General features: G+C 39.8%; 1 protein-coding gene across 3 annotated transcripts; it reads right to left on the bottom strand.

Moving 5' to 3' along the window:
- Nucleotides 1-4,358: 4,358 nt before the first annotated feature.
- LOC112197984 (F-box protein At5g07610) lies at nt 4,359-8,448 on the bottom strand. Of its 3 annotated transcripts, none has more exons than XM_040518338.1 (2): nt 7,077-8,448; nt 4,359-4,608 (listed from the first exon to the last, which is right to left on the bottom strand). In XM_040518338.1, exon 1 carries the CDS (start codon nt 8,375-8,377, stop codon nt 7,079-7,081), a length of 1,299 nt encoding a protein of 432 aa, XP_040374272.1. In that variant the 5' UTR covers nt 8,378-8,448; the 3' UTR covers nt 4,359-4,608; nt 7,077-7,078. The 3 variants fall into 3 exon arrangements, with proteins under 3 accessions (XP_040374272.1, XP_024194736.1, XP_040374271.1); XM_024338968.2 differs by lacking the exon at nt 4,359-4,608 and adding an exon at nt 4,658-4,917 and having other exon boundaries at nt 7,077-8,446; XM_040518337.1 differs by lacking the exon at nt 4,359-4,608 and adding an exon at nt 4,951-6,104.
- Nucleotides 8,449-14,955: the final 6,507 nt, after the last annotated feature.

Genomic DNA, 14,955 nt, shown 5'->3' with positions numbered 1-14,955 from the left:
TAGCCTTTTTTTTTTTTAGAAATAAAGGCTAGTGCGGTTACCCTCAACCCTTGATTCAAAATAAAAACTGCTGAATACAATGGGGGACATGATAATACCATTAAGCATCACAAAAACTGCAAAAGCTTCCATAAATCCTATGTATTTAAACATGTAACAAACTAGAAAAGAGTTTCATACCAGCTAGTCTATTGGTTTTAGAATAATAGTCATATATCGTGAAGATAACTCTAACGCAAAAAGACAATTAAACTAGCTTTTTCCTATACCAAAAAGAGTCTATAGATGTTTATATTGTGGGTCAAAAAAGAATTCTCATCCAACCAATGAAAATGGACTAGCTAGGGGGAAAATGATCAAATAATTTAGAATGAAATCTTCGAAATTGCCGATTGGATCAATAATATAAACATAAATAAATTAATGGAAGAGTCTCAACAGTGGAGATGAGTTCAAATTTTTAAACACAAGTACAGAGGTGTAATTAGTATGACGTTTTAAAAACAATATTCAAGGGAAGGAAACCAATGAGAATACCTAGCGCTCGAGGGTTTGGTAGTTGGTAGCTCCGTCTCACTCGGAGTCGACACCGCCTACACTTTCTCCTTAGTACAGATACCTTTGGGCTTCAGCCTATTATTCCTTGGTTTCACTGGAGGAGAAGATGTTCTAGTTTTTTTGTGGATGGCTGTTTGGATCCTGAGTTCCCGTCCAGTGGCATGGCTTTGCTGCACCTCTTCAATGGTGGTGCTTTGTGTGGCCCTTCAGTTTGTAGGACTGGGGGACTAGATCAAGATAAGATCGGGGTCGATGGTCGATGTCTGCTCAGGTGGGCCCGTGCGTGCACCAGTGGCTGTGAAGGTTGGCCGGAGCTTTGTCTAGAGAGTCGTTAGGAGGCGAGGTGCCAAGATTTGCTGATGGGTGGTGTGATGGGCTTTTGGGCTACTAGGATCGAGGATGGGTGGTAGGGCTGTCAATTCCGACACGACCCGATAACATGACTCGAAACCCGCACGAAATAAAGCGGGTTGAACCCACACGATTAAAAAGCAGGTCGGCGGTGGGTCAACCCGCCATGACCCATTTAATAAATGGGTCGGTCACGGGTCAACCCGCCAACACGAAGTGAACCTGTATAACCCGATTGTGCTATGTTTCTTCTTGAAATTTTGGACGTTCAGAGTATTTCTTCATAAGATTAGACAATTTCAAATATTTTGCTTTTTAATTATTGGATTTAATTGTTTATAAATTATTTATAATCTTCGTCTTGTAGAGTTTTTAGTGAATTTAATCAATTTATGCATTTTTTTAGTTAAATGGGTTCCATTGTTAACACTTAAATGAGTCATTTTGTCTAACAAGACACTACCTATTTATTAAATGGGTTAAGCGGGTTGGAAACGGGTAACCCGTTTAATAAATAGGTTGGGTTTGGGTTTAAATTTTTGACACGATTATTAAATGGGTTGGGTTTGGGTTTATATTTTGTGACACGACAAATACCTTAACCCGACATGAACTCAACCCGACACGACCCATTGACAGCCCTAATGGGTGGCATAAGTCTGATGGTAGTGGTCAAGGATTAGCTCGGCTGCTGATGTTTACTTCGCCGATGTGGCTAAGTTCCGGGGGCAGAATTGTTGAAAGGGTTGCGAGGATGGGTGGCCTAAACCCAGTGCTTTGGGTGGCCTTAACAAATTCAGATTGGGCTAGATTTCATTTGGACTTAAGCTTCAAGTCTTACTTGGATTTGGGCTCTAAGGATGGACCTTGGTCTGCTAGGAAATGTGGTAGAGGATGCAGCTATTGGTGAAACTGCAATGGAGGAAGTTGCTGAAGGGGGTGACATGTTCCTTTTGGAATATGCACCAAATTCAGCTAATGCGGAAATATGACACCAAGGATGTTCTGTTCATCTATGCCTTTTGATTTTTTCTGGACGAATTTTGAACTGTTATGTAAGTGCTTCATGGTTGTTTAAAAGGTAGAATTGATCATGTAATGGTTTTTTGATAGCCCCACTGGGGTAAATTGTTGTGTATGATTTTGCTTATCAATAAACAATATTTAAGTTGTAGATATTCTTAAAAGTCCGATAATAAATATGATGGTGTGGAGCAAGTTCAAAAAAGGATCTCATAGTGGCTAGCCTTGTCATTCATTATTGCTTCTAGGGTTTTAGCCCAACACTCGTTGATGACTTGTAATGGTGTCGTGGTTCCACTTGGTTTTCTCGGTTTCTAGCTTCTCTGGCAGATTCGAATAATTCTGTTCTCAGCTTGTAAAGGTTTTAATGGATCCAAAAAACTTAGGGCAAAGGGTATAGTCCAATCTATTTTACACAACCGGAGATGACTTCTGGGTTATGGCTACCCGATCTATGTTTGGCGAGCTCTAAATTTGGTTTGATGGAAATTCTATATCTGCAAGTGTTGTCACGCTTGTTAGTTAACCGAGTCCTATGTTGGGATTTAAGAGTGTAGCAAAGAGTCTCGTTGGTTGGATATTACAATCCAAATCCACATTAAAACCCAAATTGCCCACTTTTATTTGACCAAAAAGAAAAAGGGAAAAAAAACCACCATAGGCCTGGGCGCGGCCTCAGCCCGAGCCTGAAGTTTTTCGATAGGGTTTCTCGGATTTTCGAGCCTTTTGCACCATCTCAAAATTTAGAATATCTAGTGAAGAACTATTACCAATCTGACTAGAAACAGATCTGCTAATGAAGAAATTTGAGGAGGTCATGAAACTTGACGAAGAAATCTGGCCAGAAACATATTCGTCGGGGTTTAGGTAGAGGAATTTGAGGAGATCAAGGTCTTCATCTTATTAGCTGGAGAAAATGCAATAGTTAACAAAGACACCTCGTTGAAAGAGTCGGACCTGAGGAAGCGAGAAGGAGAAGAAGACGACGACAGAGAGGTTTCTGATTTTTTTTTGGGTTTCCTGATTGGTGGAATCTAGGTCCGGGACCAGCCCATTTTTTTCATAAACGGTCTGGGCGTCCCCTTTTTTTTTTTTTTAAAGCCCAGCCCGAACCCAACGGGCCAGATTGGTTTGGTGTGGGTTTTCAGGTTTCTGGATTAAAATGCCCAAGCCTACCATAAATTTAACAAGGAAGAAGCAAAATCAATAAGGGCTTGAGCATGAGTTACACATAGAAGTTGTCACTAAAATTGACAAAGCTTTCAGAAATTGGAACGATAATTGCATGTGATGGATAGGCATAGAAGAAATTCATCATAGGAGCTCAACCAAATTCATCATACAAAGGCTAGGCACGGGCGGGGCCATGTATCAAATATGAAGGGCTCGAACTCAGACCCAAATTTTCGGGCAGGGCCCAAATGGTGTGATTAAATTTCAGGGACCGTATTAGGCCCGGACAATTTTTTCCGAGCCGGATTTCTGGGCTTTCAGGCCCATTTTGCCTTGTGATCCGACTTCAAATCTCATTGATGCGATCTCTGCAAAATCCAGATAAGATAGCAAGAAGATGAAGATACCTAGATGACCGATTTACATAGTAATCAAGAAAACTATTAGGCACCCAGATGATCAAATTCCAATATACATGACAATAATTGAATTCAAAGATGGACAGAAAATAAAGTTGTTGCAAATTGAATCGGTGGTGGTGTGCCAAAGCTTCATGCAATCATGAATTAACGCTTCATGCAATGATGCTTTGTAGATATTGGGCGTGTCCTCATAAGCATCCTTGGGGAGAGCCCTACCCATGACCTGGTATGCGACACAAAAACGACTCCATTGGAAGCAGCTTAGGGGTTTAGCTTCACCGTAAGGCTTGGCGACTAGAGATCGAGAGATCAAGAGAGAGAGAGAGAGAGAGAGAGAGAGAGAGAGCGAGTTGTGCAGGCTTACCTTGAGAGCAACCATGTCTGCGAATTATAGAAGATGGCTCCGATCTCACAGGCCTACGCGTGTAGAGAAGCTTCTTTCGATGGAATACGCGTTGAGAGAAGTTGGAGAAAGAGAAATGCGTGGAAGAATCAAGAGTCAAGAGTCAAGAGTCAAGACGGAACCCAGTAAATGAAGAGAATGAGTCAGACAAAAAAAAAAAAAGGCATGTAAGGTCACTTGTTAGGGCCTAGCAAGCCTAACATCAAATGAATTTCAAGGCCCAGGACCGACCCGAAAGTTATAGACATCGGCCCGGGTCAGTAAAAATGATTAAATTTTATTTTAAAACCCGAACCCAATTTGACCTGAATTGACCGGTCCGGGCCGATTTTTCAGGCTTTTTCGCCCACCCTTAAAAAATTGAGTTTCAAAAGAAAAACAGTATTATTCCACCCATTAGACCCAACCATCAGGACGAACTCGTATTGGAATTGCCTCAGAAAATTTGTCAAGATCCTTTACAATACAAATGTTGTGGCTCATGAAGAGGATGCCAACAGGGGAGTTAGAAGCCCTTTACATGTACAATGACAATTAGCACAGAAAATCCGTACCAGCAGTCAACTCAACTGTGTCCTCAGAAGCCCAACCCAATGACTTGCAAGCTCAGCATGAACATCCAAATCTAGCATCCAGCGCCCAAACACTACAGAAATTACCGGCATCCCTTACCGCAATCTATCCAGATTTGTGTTATTCAATTATTGGGGTGTTGTACAAACATAACTAATAAAACTCTAAATCCATAACATGTGCTTTATACATATTTCATTTCCATATATTATATGTGTACTTCTCTCGGTTACTTATACATGCATATACATATGTAGAGAGATTTAGAACCCTAAAATATAGTTACATAACCTCCACATGACATGATATTATAACATTGACATAATCTTATATGTTTCATTTGAGACCATAACTAGATCTTCTCTACTGCAGCCGAAAATTCAAAACATTCAGCTTCTTAATCCAAGCTAAAATCTGAAATGGAATGGAAAAGGGTGAGCTACCCCAGCAATGCAAAGCAACTACTTATCATGTTATTCACAGAGAAAACATACAAACCTGAAACCATTGTGTATAAACAATAAGAAGTTGCTCAAAGGAACAATATTAGCACAATAACCAACAATTTGCCAATTCTAAGACTAATCTGAAGCAAGAGGGGCATGAGAAATAAATGAAAACAAGTTGTACTTTGTCGACAAGGAGAATATAAGAACAGTGACTAACATATCTTGTCTCTTAATAATCAAAGGCATCTACGATTTTCTTTAGAAGTCTAAAATCTGTAGAGAGACGAGCATGTGGCATACAAATGACAGGTGTTTCCTATATATCTACGATTTTTTTTAGAAGTCTAAAATCTGTAGAGAGACAAGCGTGTGACATACAAATGACAGGTGTTTAAGTGCTAATGCATGACCAACTTGCTGGAGCTCAAATCTTTTAAATACAAATTGGCCTCTCACATTTGGCAAATTGCCAAATTTATATCGCGGCCATTATTTATAAAACTCCAAAAGCTTTCACAAAATATCAATCCTCTACACTTATAAAAACTTTTCTATTAATTTATTTACTAGGGGTGAAGAATCCCATGATCGCTTTCACTACTTTCCCCTTTATAAGAGTGCAGGCTTTGTAGAGAAGAAGCCAATAAATACATTGGGTCCATGAGCCTTGTATAAATGGCACAGCAAACATGCCTAATCTCTTTAGATATTATCTGCCTGAAGAAGCAGCAGCTAAGCCTCAGAAATAGGATTTCAACAGCTAACCTCTCAGTAATAGCACTAAGCACCACGTGTTCTGGATTTCTGTCTCTAAAAGAAACTTTTACAATTCTGAGAGCATCAAGTACAACATAAAACATTGTTATACCAATTCTTGTAGGCCTGGGATGGGGTCCTTTCTTTAGTACTGAGTAAGCTAAGCAGTCCACTGGACTGCAATCCAGATGACAGTGGCAGACCTAAGGAGCAGTTTGGTCTACTTAACATAAAAATGAATGACATCACTAAGCTGAGAGCTGAGCTTCTTGGTTTCCAATTTAAACAATTTAAGCTTAAGGCAAAACCTAGAATTGACAAGAGCCCCGAACCAGGGACTACCACACACTAGTCTCCAGAAGCAGGAAATCAGCCAAGTTGAGGACCTCATATACCCTGTCTAATTTGTTCATGATAAAACATATGAGATCTTCAAGCTCAAAATATGACTGCACTATAGCACTATTTCTATTCTAACCAGCAGCCACCTCATTAGAACAATACAACCTATAATTATGCTGAAACCTGATATCACCAAGTACAAGCCAAGGAATACCAAAACACGGCCATTAGATAAATGACTAGAATAATAAGCTGCAAAGAACTCATATCCAGCAGCCAACTAGTTAGAACAATACAACCCATAGTTATGCTGAAACCTGGCATCACCAAGTACAACCCAAAATATACCAAACATGGCCAGTAGACAAATGACTAGCATTATTAGCTGCAAAGAACTCATCTCCAGCAGCCACCTCGTTAGAGAATACAACCTACAATTATGCTGACACCTGATATCACCAAGTACAGCCCAATGAATACCAAACATGGCCACTAGACAAATGACTATCATTATTAGCTGCAAAGAACTCATCTCCAGATCCAAAATATGCAGATTTGTTCAGACTCCTAAACTTCACTAACACTTGGGAGGAGGAAAAAGGATTCCAACACAATTTTGCAATACATTTCAAGTCAAAATACATATCACTGACCCAGGTGTCAACACAGCCAACCAAATCCAACTTAAGTTTCCAGAGTAAGGTCCTACTATCAGTCTTCTTAGGGGCAACGTAAGTGATCCCCAAAACTCTAACACGCCCTATTAAGTTCTTATGAGAATAGATGTGATACATTCAGATTTGCCCATGCCAAAAGTTTTGTTATTCTATTTCTTCATTTTCCAAAAGTCTATCCTGCAATTATGCCTCTCCATTTTCTTCCCTAACAAGAGAAAACACTAACATGCCAAGTGAGTTGGTAATTTTTATGCTTTGCAACATGTCAACAGTCTACAACAAACATTCATAGAGTAAAAATAGTAAAATCAAAACAATGAAGTAAACAATCAGCATTGGATAGAAATACCTTCACACGCAAGCCAAACTCCCCATATGATTATAAGCCTCCAGCCATTCAACTTTTAAAGATCTCTGGGTCCCAGCGGTGCCTTCCGGAGCTAAGTCACATAGTTTCTTGAACGTCTTATCCCTAAGATTGTAAGAGATGACCTTAGCACGAAAATACAGCAACAAACACAGATCCCCTCCATTGTCTTCTCGAGTAAGAGATAGAACAACAAATTGATAATATCGATCCAAATAGTACCCAACCACCTCCTGAAAGGAATAGCTTCTGGAATACAAATCAGCTTTGCACTTGACAAACCAACCAGAGTAGTCCTTGGGTATCAGCATCTCATTAATACAAGACCTATTAGTTTCAATTATCGGACCAAGATCAACATGGTATTTGACAACCCAGCCAGAGTAATCCGGCTCCAATTCCCTTACATCAAACTGATTAACGCAAGGCTTGAAAATATCAATTAGGTGCAAATGGCCACAAGACTCCCCAAAATACCTATACTCCCTATCAAACATTAAACCAAGTGGACTAGACAAAACTCCACCCCTCACCGGCTTTTCATCCGAGCCATCACCAATGTGACAGTAGAACAACTCATCCTTGTGGTTTAGCCAATGAATTGCTCCATTGCAGTACACCCCGCGGCCAAAGTCCACTTCAAATTGGCACTGCACGAAGTGGACTTGACTCAAGCATAGACTCCAACTCCGAGTCTCTGATGCATATATCCCAATCCCTATAGTATTACGACTAGTCATCCAAACAGAAACCACTTTGTAATGAACATTTCCAGTTCTATAAGGATCAAAAGCCAAAGCAATACCCAAACTATCATCGAATTGACAAGCATATGGAGGAGAGGGAAGTCTCGAGAACTGACTGGCTGTGGGATTGACCACATAGTATGCTCTTCGGGTCGTTTCTTCTCCGCCGGAACAGCAGAGGAGCAAGCCATTGCAGGACTGCAGAATCTTGATTCCTCGCAGCTCCGGGACCGAATCGAGCGGATTGGAGTGGGATCCGCATCGAGTTTCGTCGTCGGAGAGGGAGATGAAGCTGAGGCGTTGGTTGGTGGAGAGGAAGAAGAAGGCGGAGACGGTAGGGTTAGGGTTTCGGATGGTGTGGCGTTCACGGAATTTGGGGCTGGAAATGAGAGAGAGCCAGTGCTTGGAGACGGATTTGTAGCGGATGAGGGACTTGGCTTCTAAGCGGACGAGGATCTGCGAGAGGAGATCGTCGTGGTTGGCTATGGTTTCAGCTGGTAAGGAATGTTTGGGTGATTCTGGACAGGCAGTCTCCATTTTCACTCTTTCTTTCAAGGGGTTTTGCAGCTTCAAATCAAATGGGTGAGAAGAGCTATGACACTTTATATGGTCGTGGACTCGGACATACTGGGCCTTGACCAAAACCAAGGGCAATTTTTACATCAAGGTGGTGAGTTTCATGTTCCCCTTCTAATGATCCTTGCACTTTTTGAAACAAGGGGTGTCAATCCGTTTATAAGGTAGAAAGACGCGAACAATATACAATAACTCATTTGCAATGGGATCGTCAAAATGGAGTTACTACCTAAAGAATCTAGAAAACTAGAAATTCTATGTAAAAATGCATTGGAAAACTATGTAATTCAAGTAACCAAATAACTTCATACTAATAGGGAATGAACCAGGCTAGGTCTAAAGTTTGAACTTTAATCTCTTCATAAAGCTTCAAGGATCACCCTACATAGAGAGGGCTCCCCCATAAACACCCAACAATTGATTAGGCAACAAAAGACCCTCAATAGCAGTCCAGAGCCAATTACAAAATCTAAAGCCCATAACCATCTGCAGCAACCCTAGCAAGAGTGTGCAAAACTTTGGCCCAAAACTCGGACCCATCGCTCAATTCTGAATCATCATCCACCTCGGTGGAAAGTTTGTGCTAGCCAAGTCGAGCCCAAAAGAATCTAGCACTCTTTATCAGACCATCATCGTCGATGACCCATTCCCTCAGCGTACCGCATCCACCCTCACTAGTGATACAGAAGAGGTCACAAACTATTACAGCATGATTCATCCTAGATTCTATATGAACCACCTGCACAATAAAAGAAACCAATCGAATTTCTTAAGTGGTTAGGGCATCGAAATGGTACAAGCCAAAGGGGGTTCGACAGTCAAGTCAGTGTTTACTCAACTAAACAGTAGGCTACTTAATAGAGTTTACTATATATGTGTGTGTGTGTGTGTGCGCGCGCCCCGTATAAGGCTCTTCTAGTGAGGGATCCCTTTATTGTTATTTTAAGTGATCGCTTATTAGACCAACTTTTCAACTGCATATGGGCATCTCAACCATTCAGTTTCAGGTCTATATGAGTATATCACTTTTGCAAATTTTCAGCCAAATTTATCCTTGTTAAGGCATTCAAAACAATGATTTACAATTATAAACATGAATAGTTCAAGTTTGAAAGATTTGATTCGACCATTGATTTGATCTAGTTCGGTACCTTAACTATCATCAATTTCGTTGAAAGGTGATCTATTCATGGAGTCCTAAAAACTGAATGGTCGAAATGCTGATATGTGATCAAAAAGTGGGTCCCACAAAGGATCCTTTAAATTGGCCCCAAAAAATTATCCCTTATCGGAAGAGCCCTCTATATATGTATGTGTATATGTTTGATATCGAATCTGTCCAACTTGCACCGTTCATGTTTATAATTGTAAATCACAATTTTGAATGCTTTAACGCTCATCAATTTGGCTGAAATTTACAAAGATGATCTATTCATGGAGTTCTAAGAAGTGATAAAAAAGTGGGTCAAAAAACGATCCCTTAAAATGGCCAAAAAAGGGATCCCTTGTGGAAGAAACCTCTATATATGTGTGATCTAGTTCAGTACCAAATTTGTCCAACATTAATCGTTTATGTTATAGATATATGGACCGTGCCGGAAACCCTAAGGACGGGTGTTGCCCTAATGGGCTTGCCTTGTGATCCAAGCGAGACTTTTTCGAATCCCACATGTTTTACCGTATAGTTAGGTTTGATAGCCTACCTATGTGGCTGAGCGGACCTGCCTGGAGTAGGCCATTACATGCTCAGACTTGTGAAAGGGCATTTTGTCCTTTCCAAAGGTGGAACTGTGGATTCCCCTTGGTACTTGAGTGAATGGGTGTGGCAAGCTGGACTTATTCCTTCCTCAACTTAGAGGTAGTTGATATCTGAATCCCGGATTTGTATCAGCCTTGACTTGGCTATGGACAAGAGCCCACCTTGGGGGTGATGATGTCTATCTTTTCACATCAAAAGTTGCTTCAGTACGAAGCAGGTGTAAATCATGCCTCCATATCAGTAACACCCATAACACAGTAACCAAACTTTAGATGCCTTGAACCAATCATAGTGCAATCCCAAAAGAAAAGTTCTGATGAGAAAACCAGGCCAGAACCAAATCGTTGTCTAAATCAACTTTCTTGTCACCACAATCGGAGCATGCTACTCTAAGCTTCAAAACTCAGTGTTCATAAAAAAGGCCAATTAGAATGAAGAAAATCGCTTCGTAAAGCGGGCAGAAAGGAAAGCCAAAACCCTCAACATGCTAGATGACAATAAAGGTGTCTCTCAAAAGCATATTTGTAAAAATCTAGTGAAAAATCAAATATAAATTATCCTATGGTTTAACCTTGGCGACCACTTGAATAAGAAGAAACCATATTATTATTATTATTTAGAGCAGAGATATTATCAGCCGAAACTCAAAAAAATGTGCCACAATAACTCTCAAATATTAAACAATTTTTGATAAATTTTAATCTCTCGAGATCAAACAAAAGGAGCTATAATCATGAAGAAATCATGAAACTTCGACTCCTATTAAACCATAGCCGACTAGGCTTCGAACGCTATCATCGGTGTTTGGTGCCAATCCTAGATTGAGTTATCCTCTTTGTATCCTACTGCTTCTCTACAGTCATCCAAGGTCGGTCTTGTTCGACAAGTATCCAATCCATTTTGAAGTCTTGCTTTTTGGATGTCAGATCTTATTTCTTAGAGCAAACTCGATGTTCGAGTAAGTTCCTAGTAGTCAGTGGGTTGGCTGGGTCTGGATGGCAGAGCCAATTGCGTAGGACCAGACTCAAGGGTTCTAAAGAATGTATCCAGCTTGGCCAACCTAGAGCGACAGGGGATTGGAGCTTAGCTTGTAGTCGAGACGGCGCTTGTCTGGTGCGATCTTGGCAATGGCAAGCAACACTAGATCTGCAAGCTTTGATTGGCTCTAGTTGGAAGCTACTTGCGTCTACAGCGGTGGTGACAAAAAGATTTGATACATGTTCTGTAAGGGCTATGGTGTAGAGCCCTAAGCTCCAATCAGAATGTGAGATGACTTGTTTTCTCCTCACGTTCGCTACTGTTCCGGCTGGGATAGAAAGGTGGGTGCACAGAGCAGGGGTTGGGATTTGGGTGCTTAGTGACATTCAGAGGCCCAGATCAAGGGTCTCCAAAACATATTAGTATGTGCTACAGGTTTGTAGGCCCAAGTTGGTTGGGTCAAAGGCGACTAGAGTTGTCGACGCCATAATGGATCAGCACTACATGCTGGCTGAAGACACAACATTGTGATGGTTTGAAAACGGCAAGGTCAATGACATGTTTGGTTTGGCTGCAATTTAGGTATCCAAAGCTACTTGGAATTGTATTTGGGCCTAAGTGTTGGACCAGGCTAACAGGCTTAGACTCTCTAGGGTTTCACATTTGGGATCTAGGAGGATTAATCCAGCAAATTACACTTATATTCTCTATGTTTGCAGTGAGTCTATATACTATGTTTATGGGTCATAGTTTAATATGTTTGCTTTGAATAAGTGAGTGCTAAGTTCAAATATAAATGGTCTATCCCTATGTATCATAGTGGTTTAAGTGGTTACACCATAACTTCTTAATCTATCTATAGAAGGCAGCGGAATAACATGTGATGTTCATTTTGACATCCATATTAATGAAATTCATGACGGGCTATTCTCTATCTTCCTAACTGAAAAAATATCTCTCGCCATAAAACTATCAAATACAAATCGAGGAAAAAAAACAAAAATACAAAGGAAAAAAAAAAAAGATAGGTAGAAGTCCATGTTCTCTTTTTCTCTCTAGCAACACAGCCTCCCTTCCTCCAATGTTTAGAAAGAGTTCAAACGGCTCCTCCCCCCTCAAAGTGATATATATCTCTAAACTGAAATAATCTCTTTTTCACGCTCATCTATCTCAAATATTGGGTGCGTAATCTCAAAAACCATCTCTATCTTTTCCCAAAAATTTTGTCTATGTTGGAGGCCGAACTCTTTCATTCATTCATCAATCATTATGTTGATCATACACACTTCATGATTTTTTTTTCCGTTGCAGGAATCTAACTATATTAACATGTTTCTAGCAAATTAAATTTTTATTTTTAGTTTTCAAGTCCAGTGATGCACAGGTTTGGAATTCATGGGTCTATCTTTCGAAAATTCAAGTCAGTTAATTGTCACTTTCTATCCCTTTAATTGTTTCAATTCAATATGCCAAATTGCCAATACTCTATGTTGGGTTTTTTTTTTCCTTTTCTTTTCTTCAAGCAATCAATTAACTTTTAAATTTATTCTTTAGATTCGTTTTTTTTTTTTTTTGAATAAAGAGCTGGTGCGGCTGCCTTCAAGCCTTGATTAATGAAACTGTCGAATACAAGGGGGGGACATATATTGAGCCTAAACCCCTGATTACATTGAGCCTAAATTTATTCTTTAGATTCGTTCTTTATTTGTTTTAGGTTGTTCTGCAGTTGAAGTAGAAGTTAGCAATGAGGCATACTACAAAGAACTATGTGTTGAGGATAGTGTTGAAGGCTGATGGCAGTTTATATTCATATCCACATAACTACTAGTCTTTGGTATAGAGGTTGAAATATCAAAAATGATGTCGAGGTCTTTAAATTGCAAGCGCATCTTGTAGATGGATTCTTAGTTTAAATAATATCTTTGGCCAATCCTAAAAATTAATTATTCAGTAAATAATCATTATGAAAAATTTATATAGATCCCATGAATATATCAATTTGTTTAAGGAAAACTAAAATTGGGAGATAACTGAGTCGTGCTTTCATTGATAATAGGGGCCTCTTTATATAGAGGATTACAAGCATAGAGATAGAGTTGTACAAGGAAACATAATCATACATTGATTAGATATCTACTAAGATTCTCCGAGAATATCTCTAACATAAACTCTATTTCAACTAGAGCAAGTAACCTCGAGTTTGGGCCCGACACATATTCTGGATTTACTTAAACACTCCCCCTTGTGTCGCTCAAATGTGGTGCTCCTCTCGTTGGCTCATTAAAAAACTTGCCGAGTAACAAAAACTCATTGGAACAAAAATAACCCCAGTCAAAGGGAAAAAAGAGCACAACACACCGTTCACGTTTTGAGACCATACATGTAGACATCTCCTCCTGATGTTTGCATCTCCCCCAAAGATATCACGGTCTTTACCCATGGTGAACATATAACCAGTTTGGGAATGACCTTTGTGTAGGTCAGAGAGATACCCAGCATCAGCAAAACCTTCCAAAACACTAATATCTTTTTGGGATGGGGAGAGGAAACACAAACTACTGTTAGTGGCGTTCTTGACATATGATGGGTCTGAATCCATCGTCTCTCTGTAGGGATAGAACAAACTCATATCAATCGTACTACTCAAGTATCAAAAGATATCTTTTATACCAATTCAATGGCGTCACGTTGGCACAAAGCTATATCTAGCTAACAAGTTCACGACAAATGAGATGTTCGGTCTTGTGTATTGAGCTAAGTATAATAATGCGTTTATTGTATTTAAGTAAGGCACTTCTACCTCTAGTACATCTTCGTCATCATCCTTTAAACGAAGAGGATCATTTTTAGGATCAAGACTACCGATGATCAGAGGGATGCTTGAAGGCTTGACCTTGTCAAAATGCCTAAGCATTTATCAACACGATGCTCAAGTTCCAAACTGAGACATAATCGTGTTCTCCCAAAATCCTTCATCTCAAAATCGGATTTCAAGTGTTCAATTGTTTCTCTTAATTCTTTAAGGGCTTCTAATAAAGATCATGTCCAACATGAACCGTGATAGAATCCGAAACTTGTTATGGAAACGTGTGGGCATATCCCTTCCCAATCAAGTAGTCACTTTAGTAAGCGTTTCAACCTCATTGTAACGCACTCTATGGTCCAGAGCCACTTGACTTGGGTAAATGAAGTACATCATGAACCTCCATGTATATTCTGTATCTAGATCCCCATAGAGATACATAGTGACCGCATTTGTAAGCTGCATGTTCAGTTATTCATAAACTACCAAACTGATAGGATAGTGGAGTGCAATGACATCCATTACGAGAGAATATGTCTCGTAGTCGATTCTAGGGCGTTTTGTGAGAAGCCTTGGCCATAAGGCGAAATTACCATCTCTTTTACTCATCACGCTTTCTAACGAAGACCCATTAGTCAACAAGTTTTATATTAGGAGGTGTTGGCATTACTGGAGCAAAAACCTTCATTTTCGTTAGATAATCCAACTTAACATGTATCACATCTTTCCATTTAGGCCAAATTTCTCTACGTTGGCATTCATTCATCAATGGAGCGTGGTTCAATATCATCTGACTCAACAAACACATGCGCTATGAAATGTACAAATACATCATCAATCATGATGGAGTTTCTATCCCACGTCTCATGTACACTAGTGTAATTTTCGTAGAGCTCTATATTCTCAGAAATAGGTTTTGATGTTGAGGCGTCCCGATAACCTTAATGAGGAAAATTCTCATGATCCAAGGATTAGGTTGTGCCAAAGTATTCTTCAAAC

This window comes from Rosa chinensis, chromosome 4, assembly GCF_002994745.2.
Source record: "Rosa chinensis cultivar Old Blush chromosome 4, RchiOBHm-V2, whole genome shotgun sequence".
NCBI classification, from domain to species: Eukaryota; Viridiplantae; Streptophyta; class Magnoliopsida; order Rosales; family Rosaceae; genus Rosa; species Rosa chinensis.
Note: the sequence above shows the minus strand (reverse complement) of the source record. Positions and strands in the feature narration are given on the sequence as shown.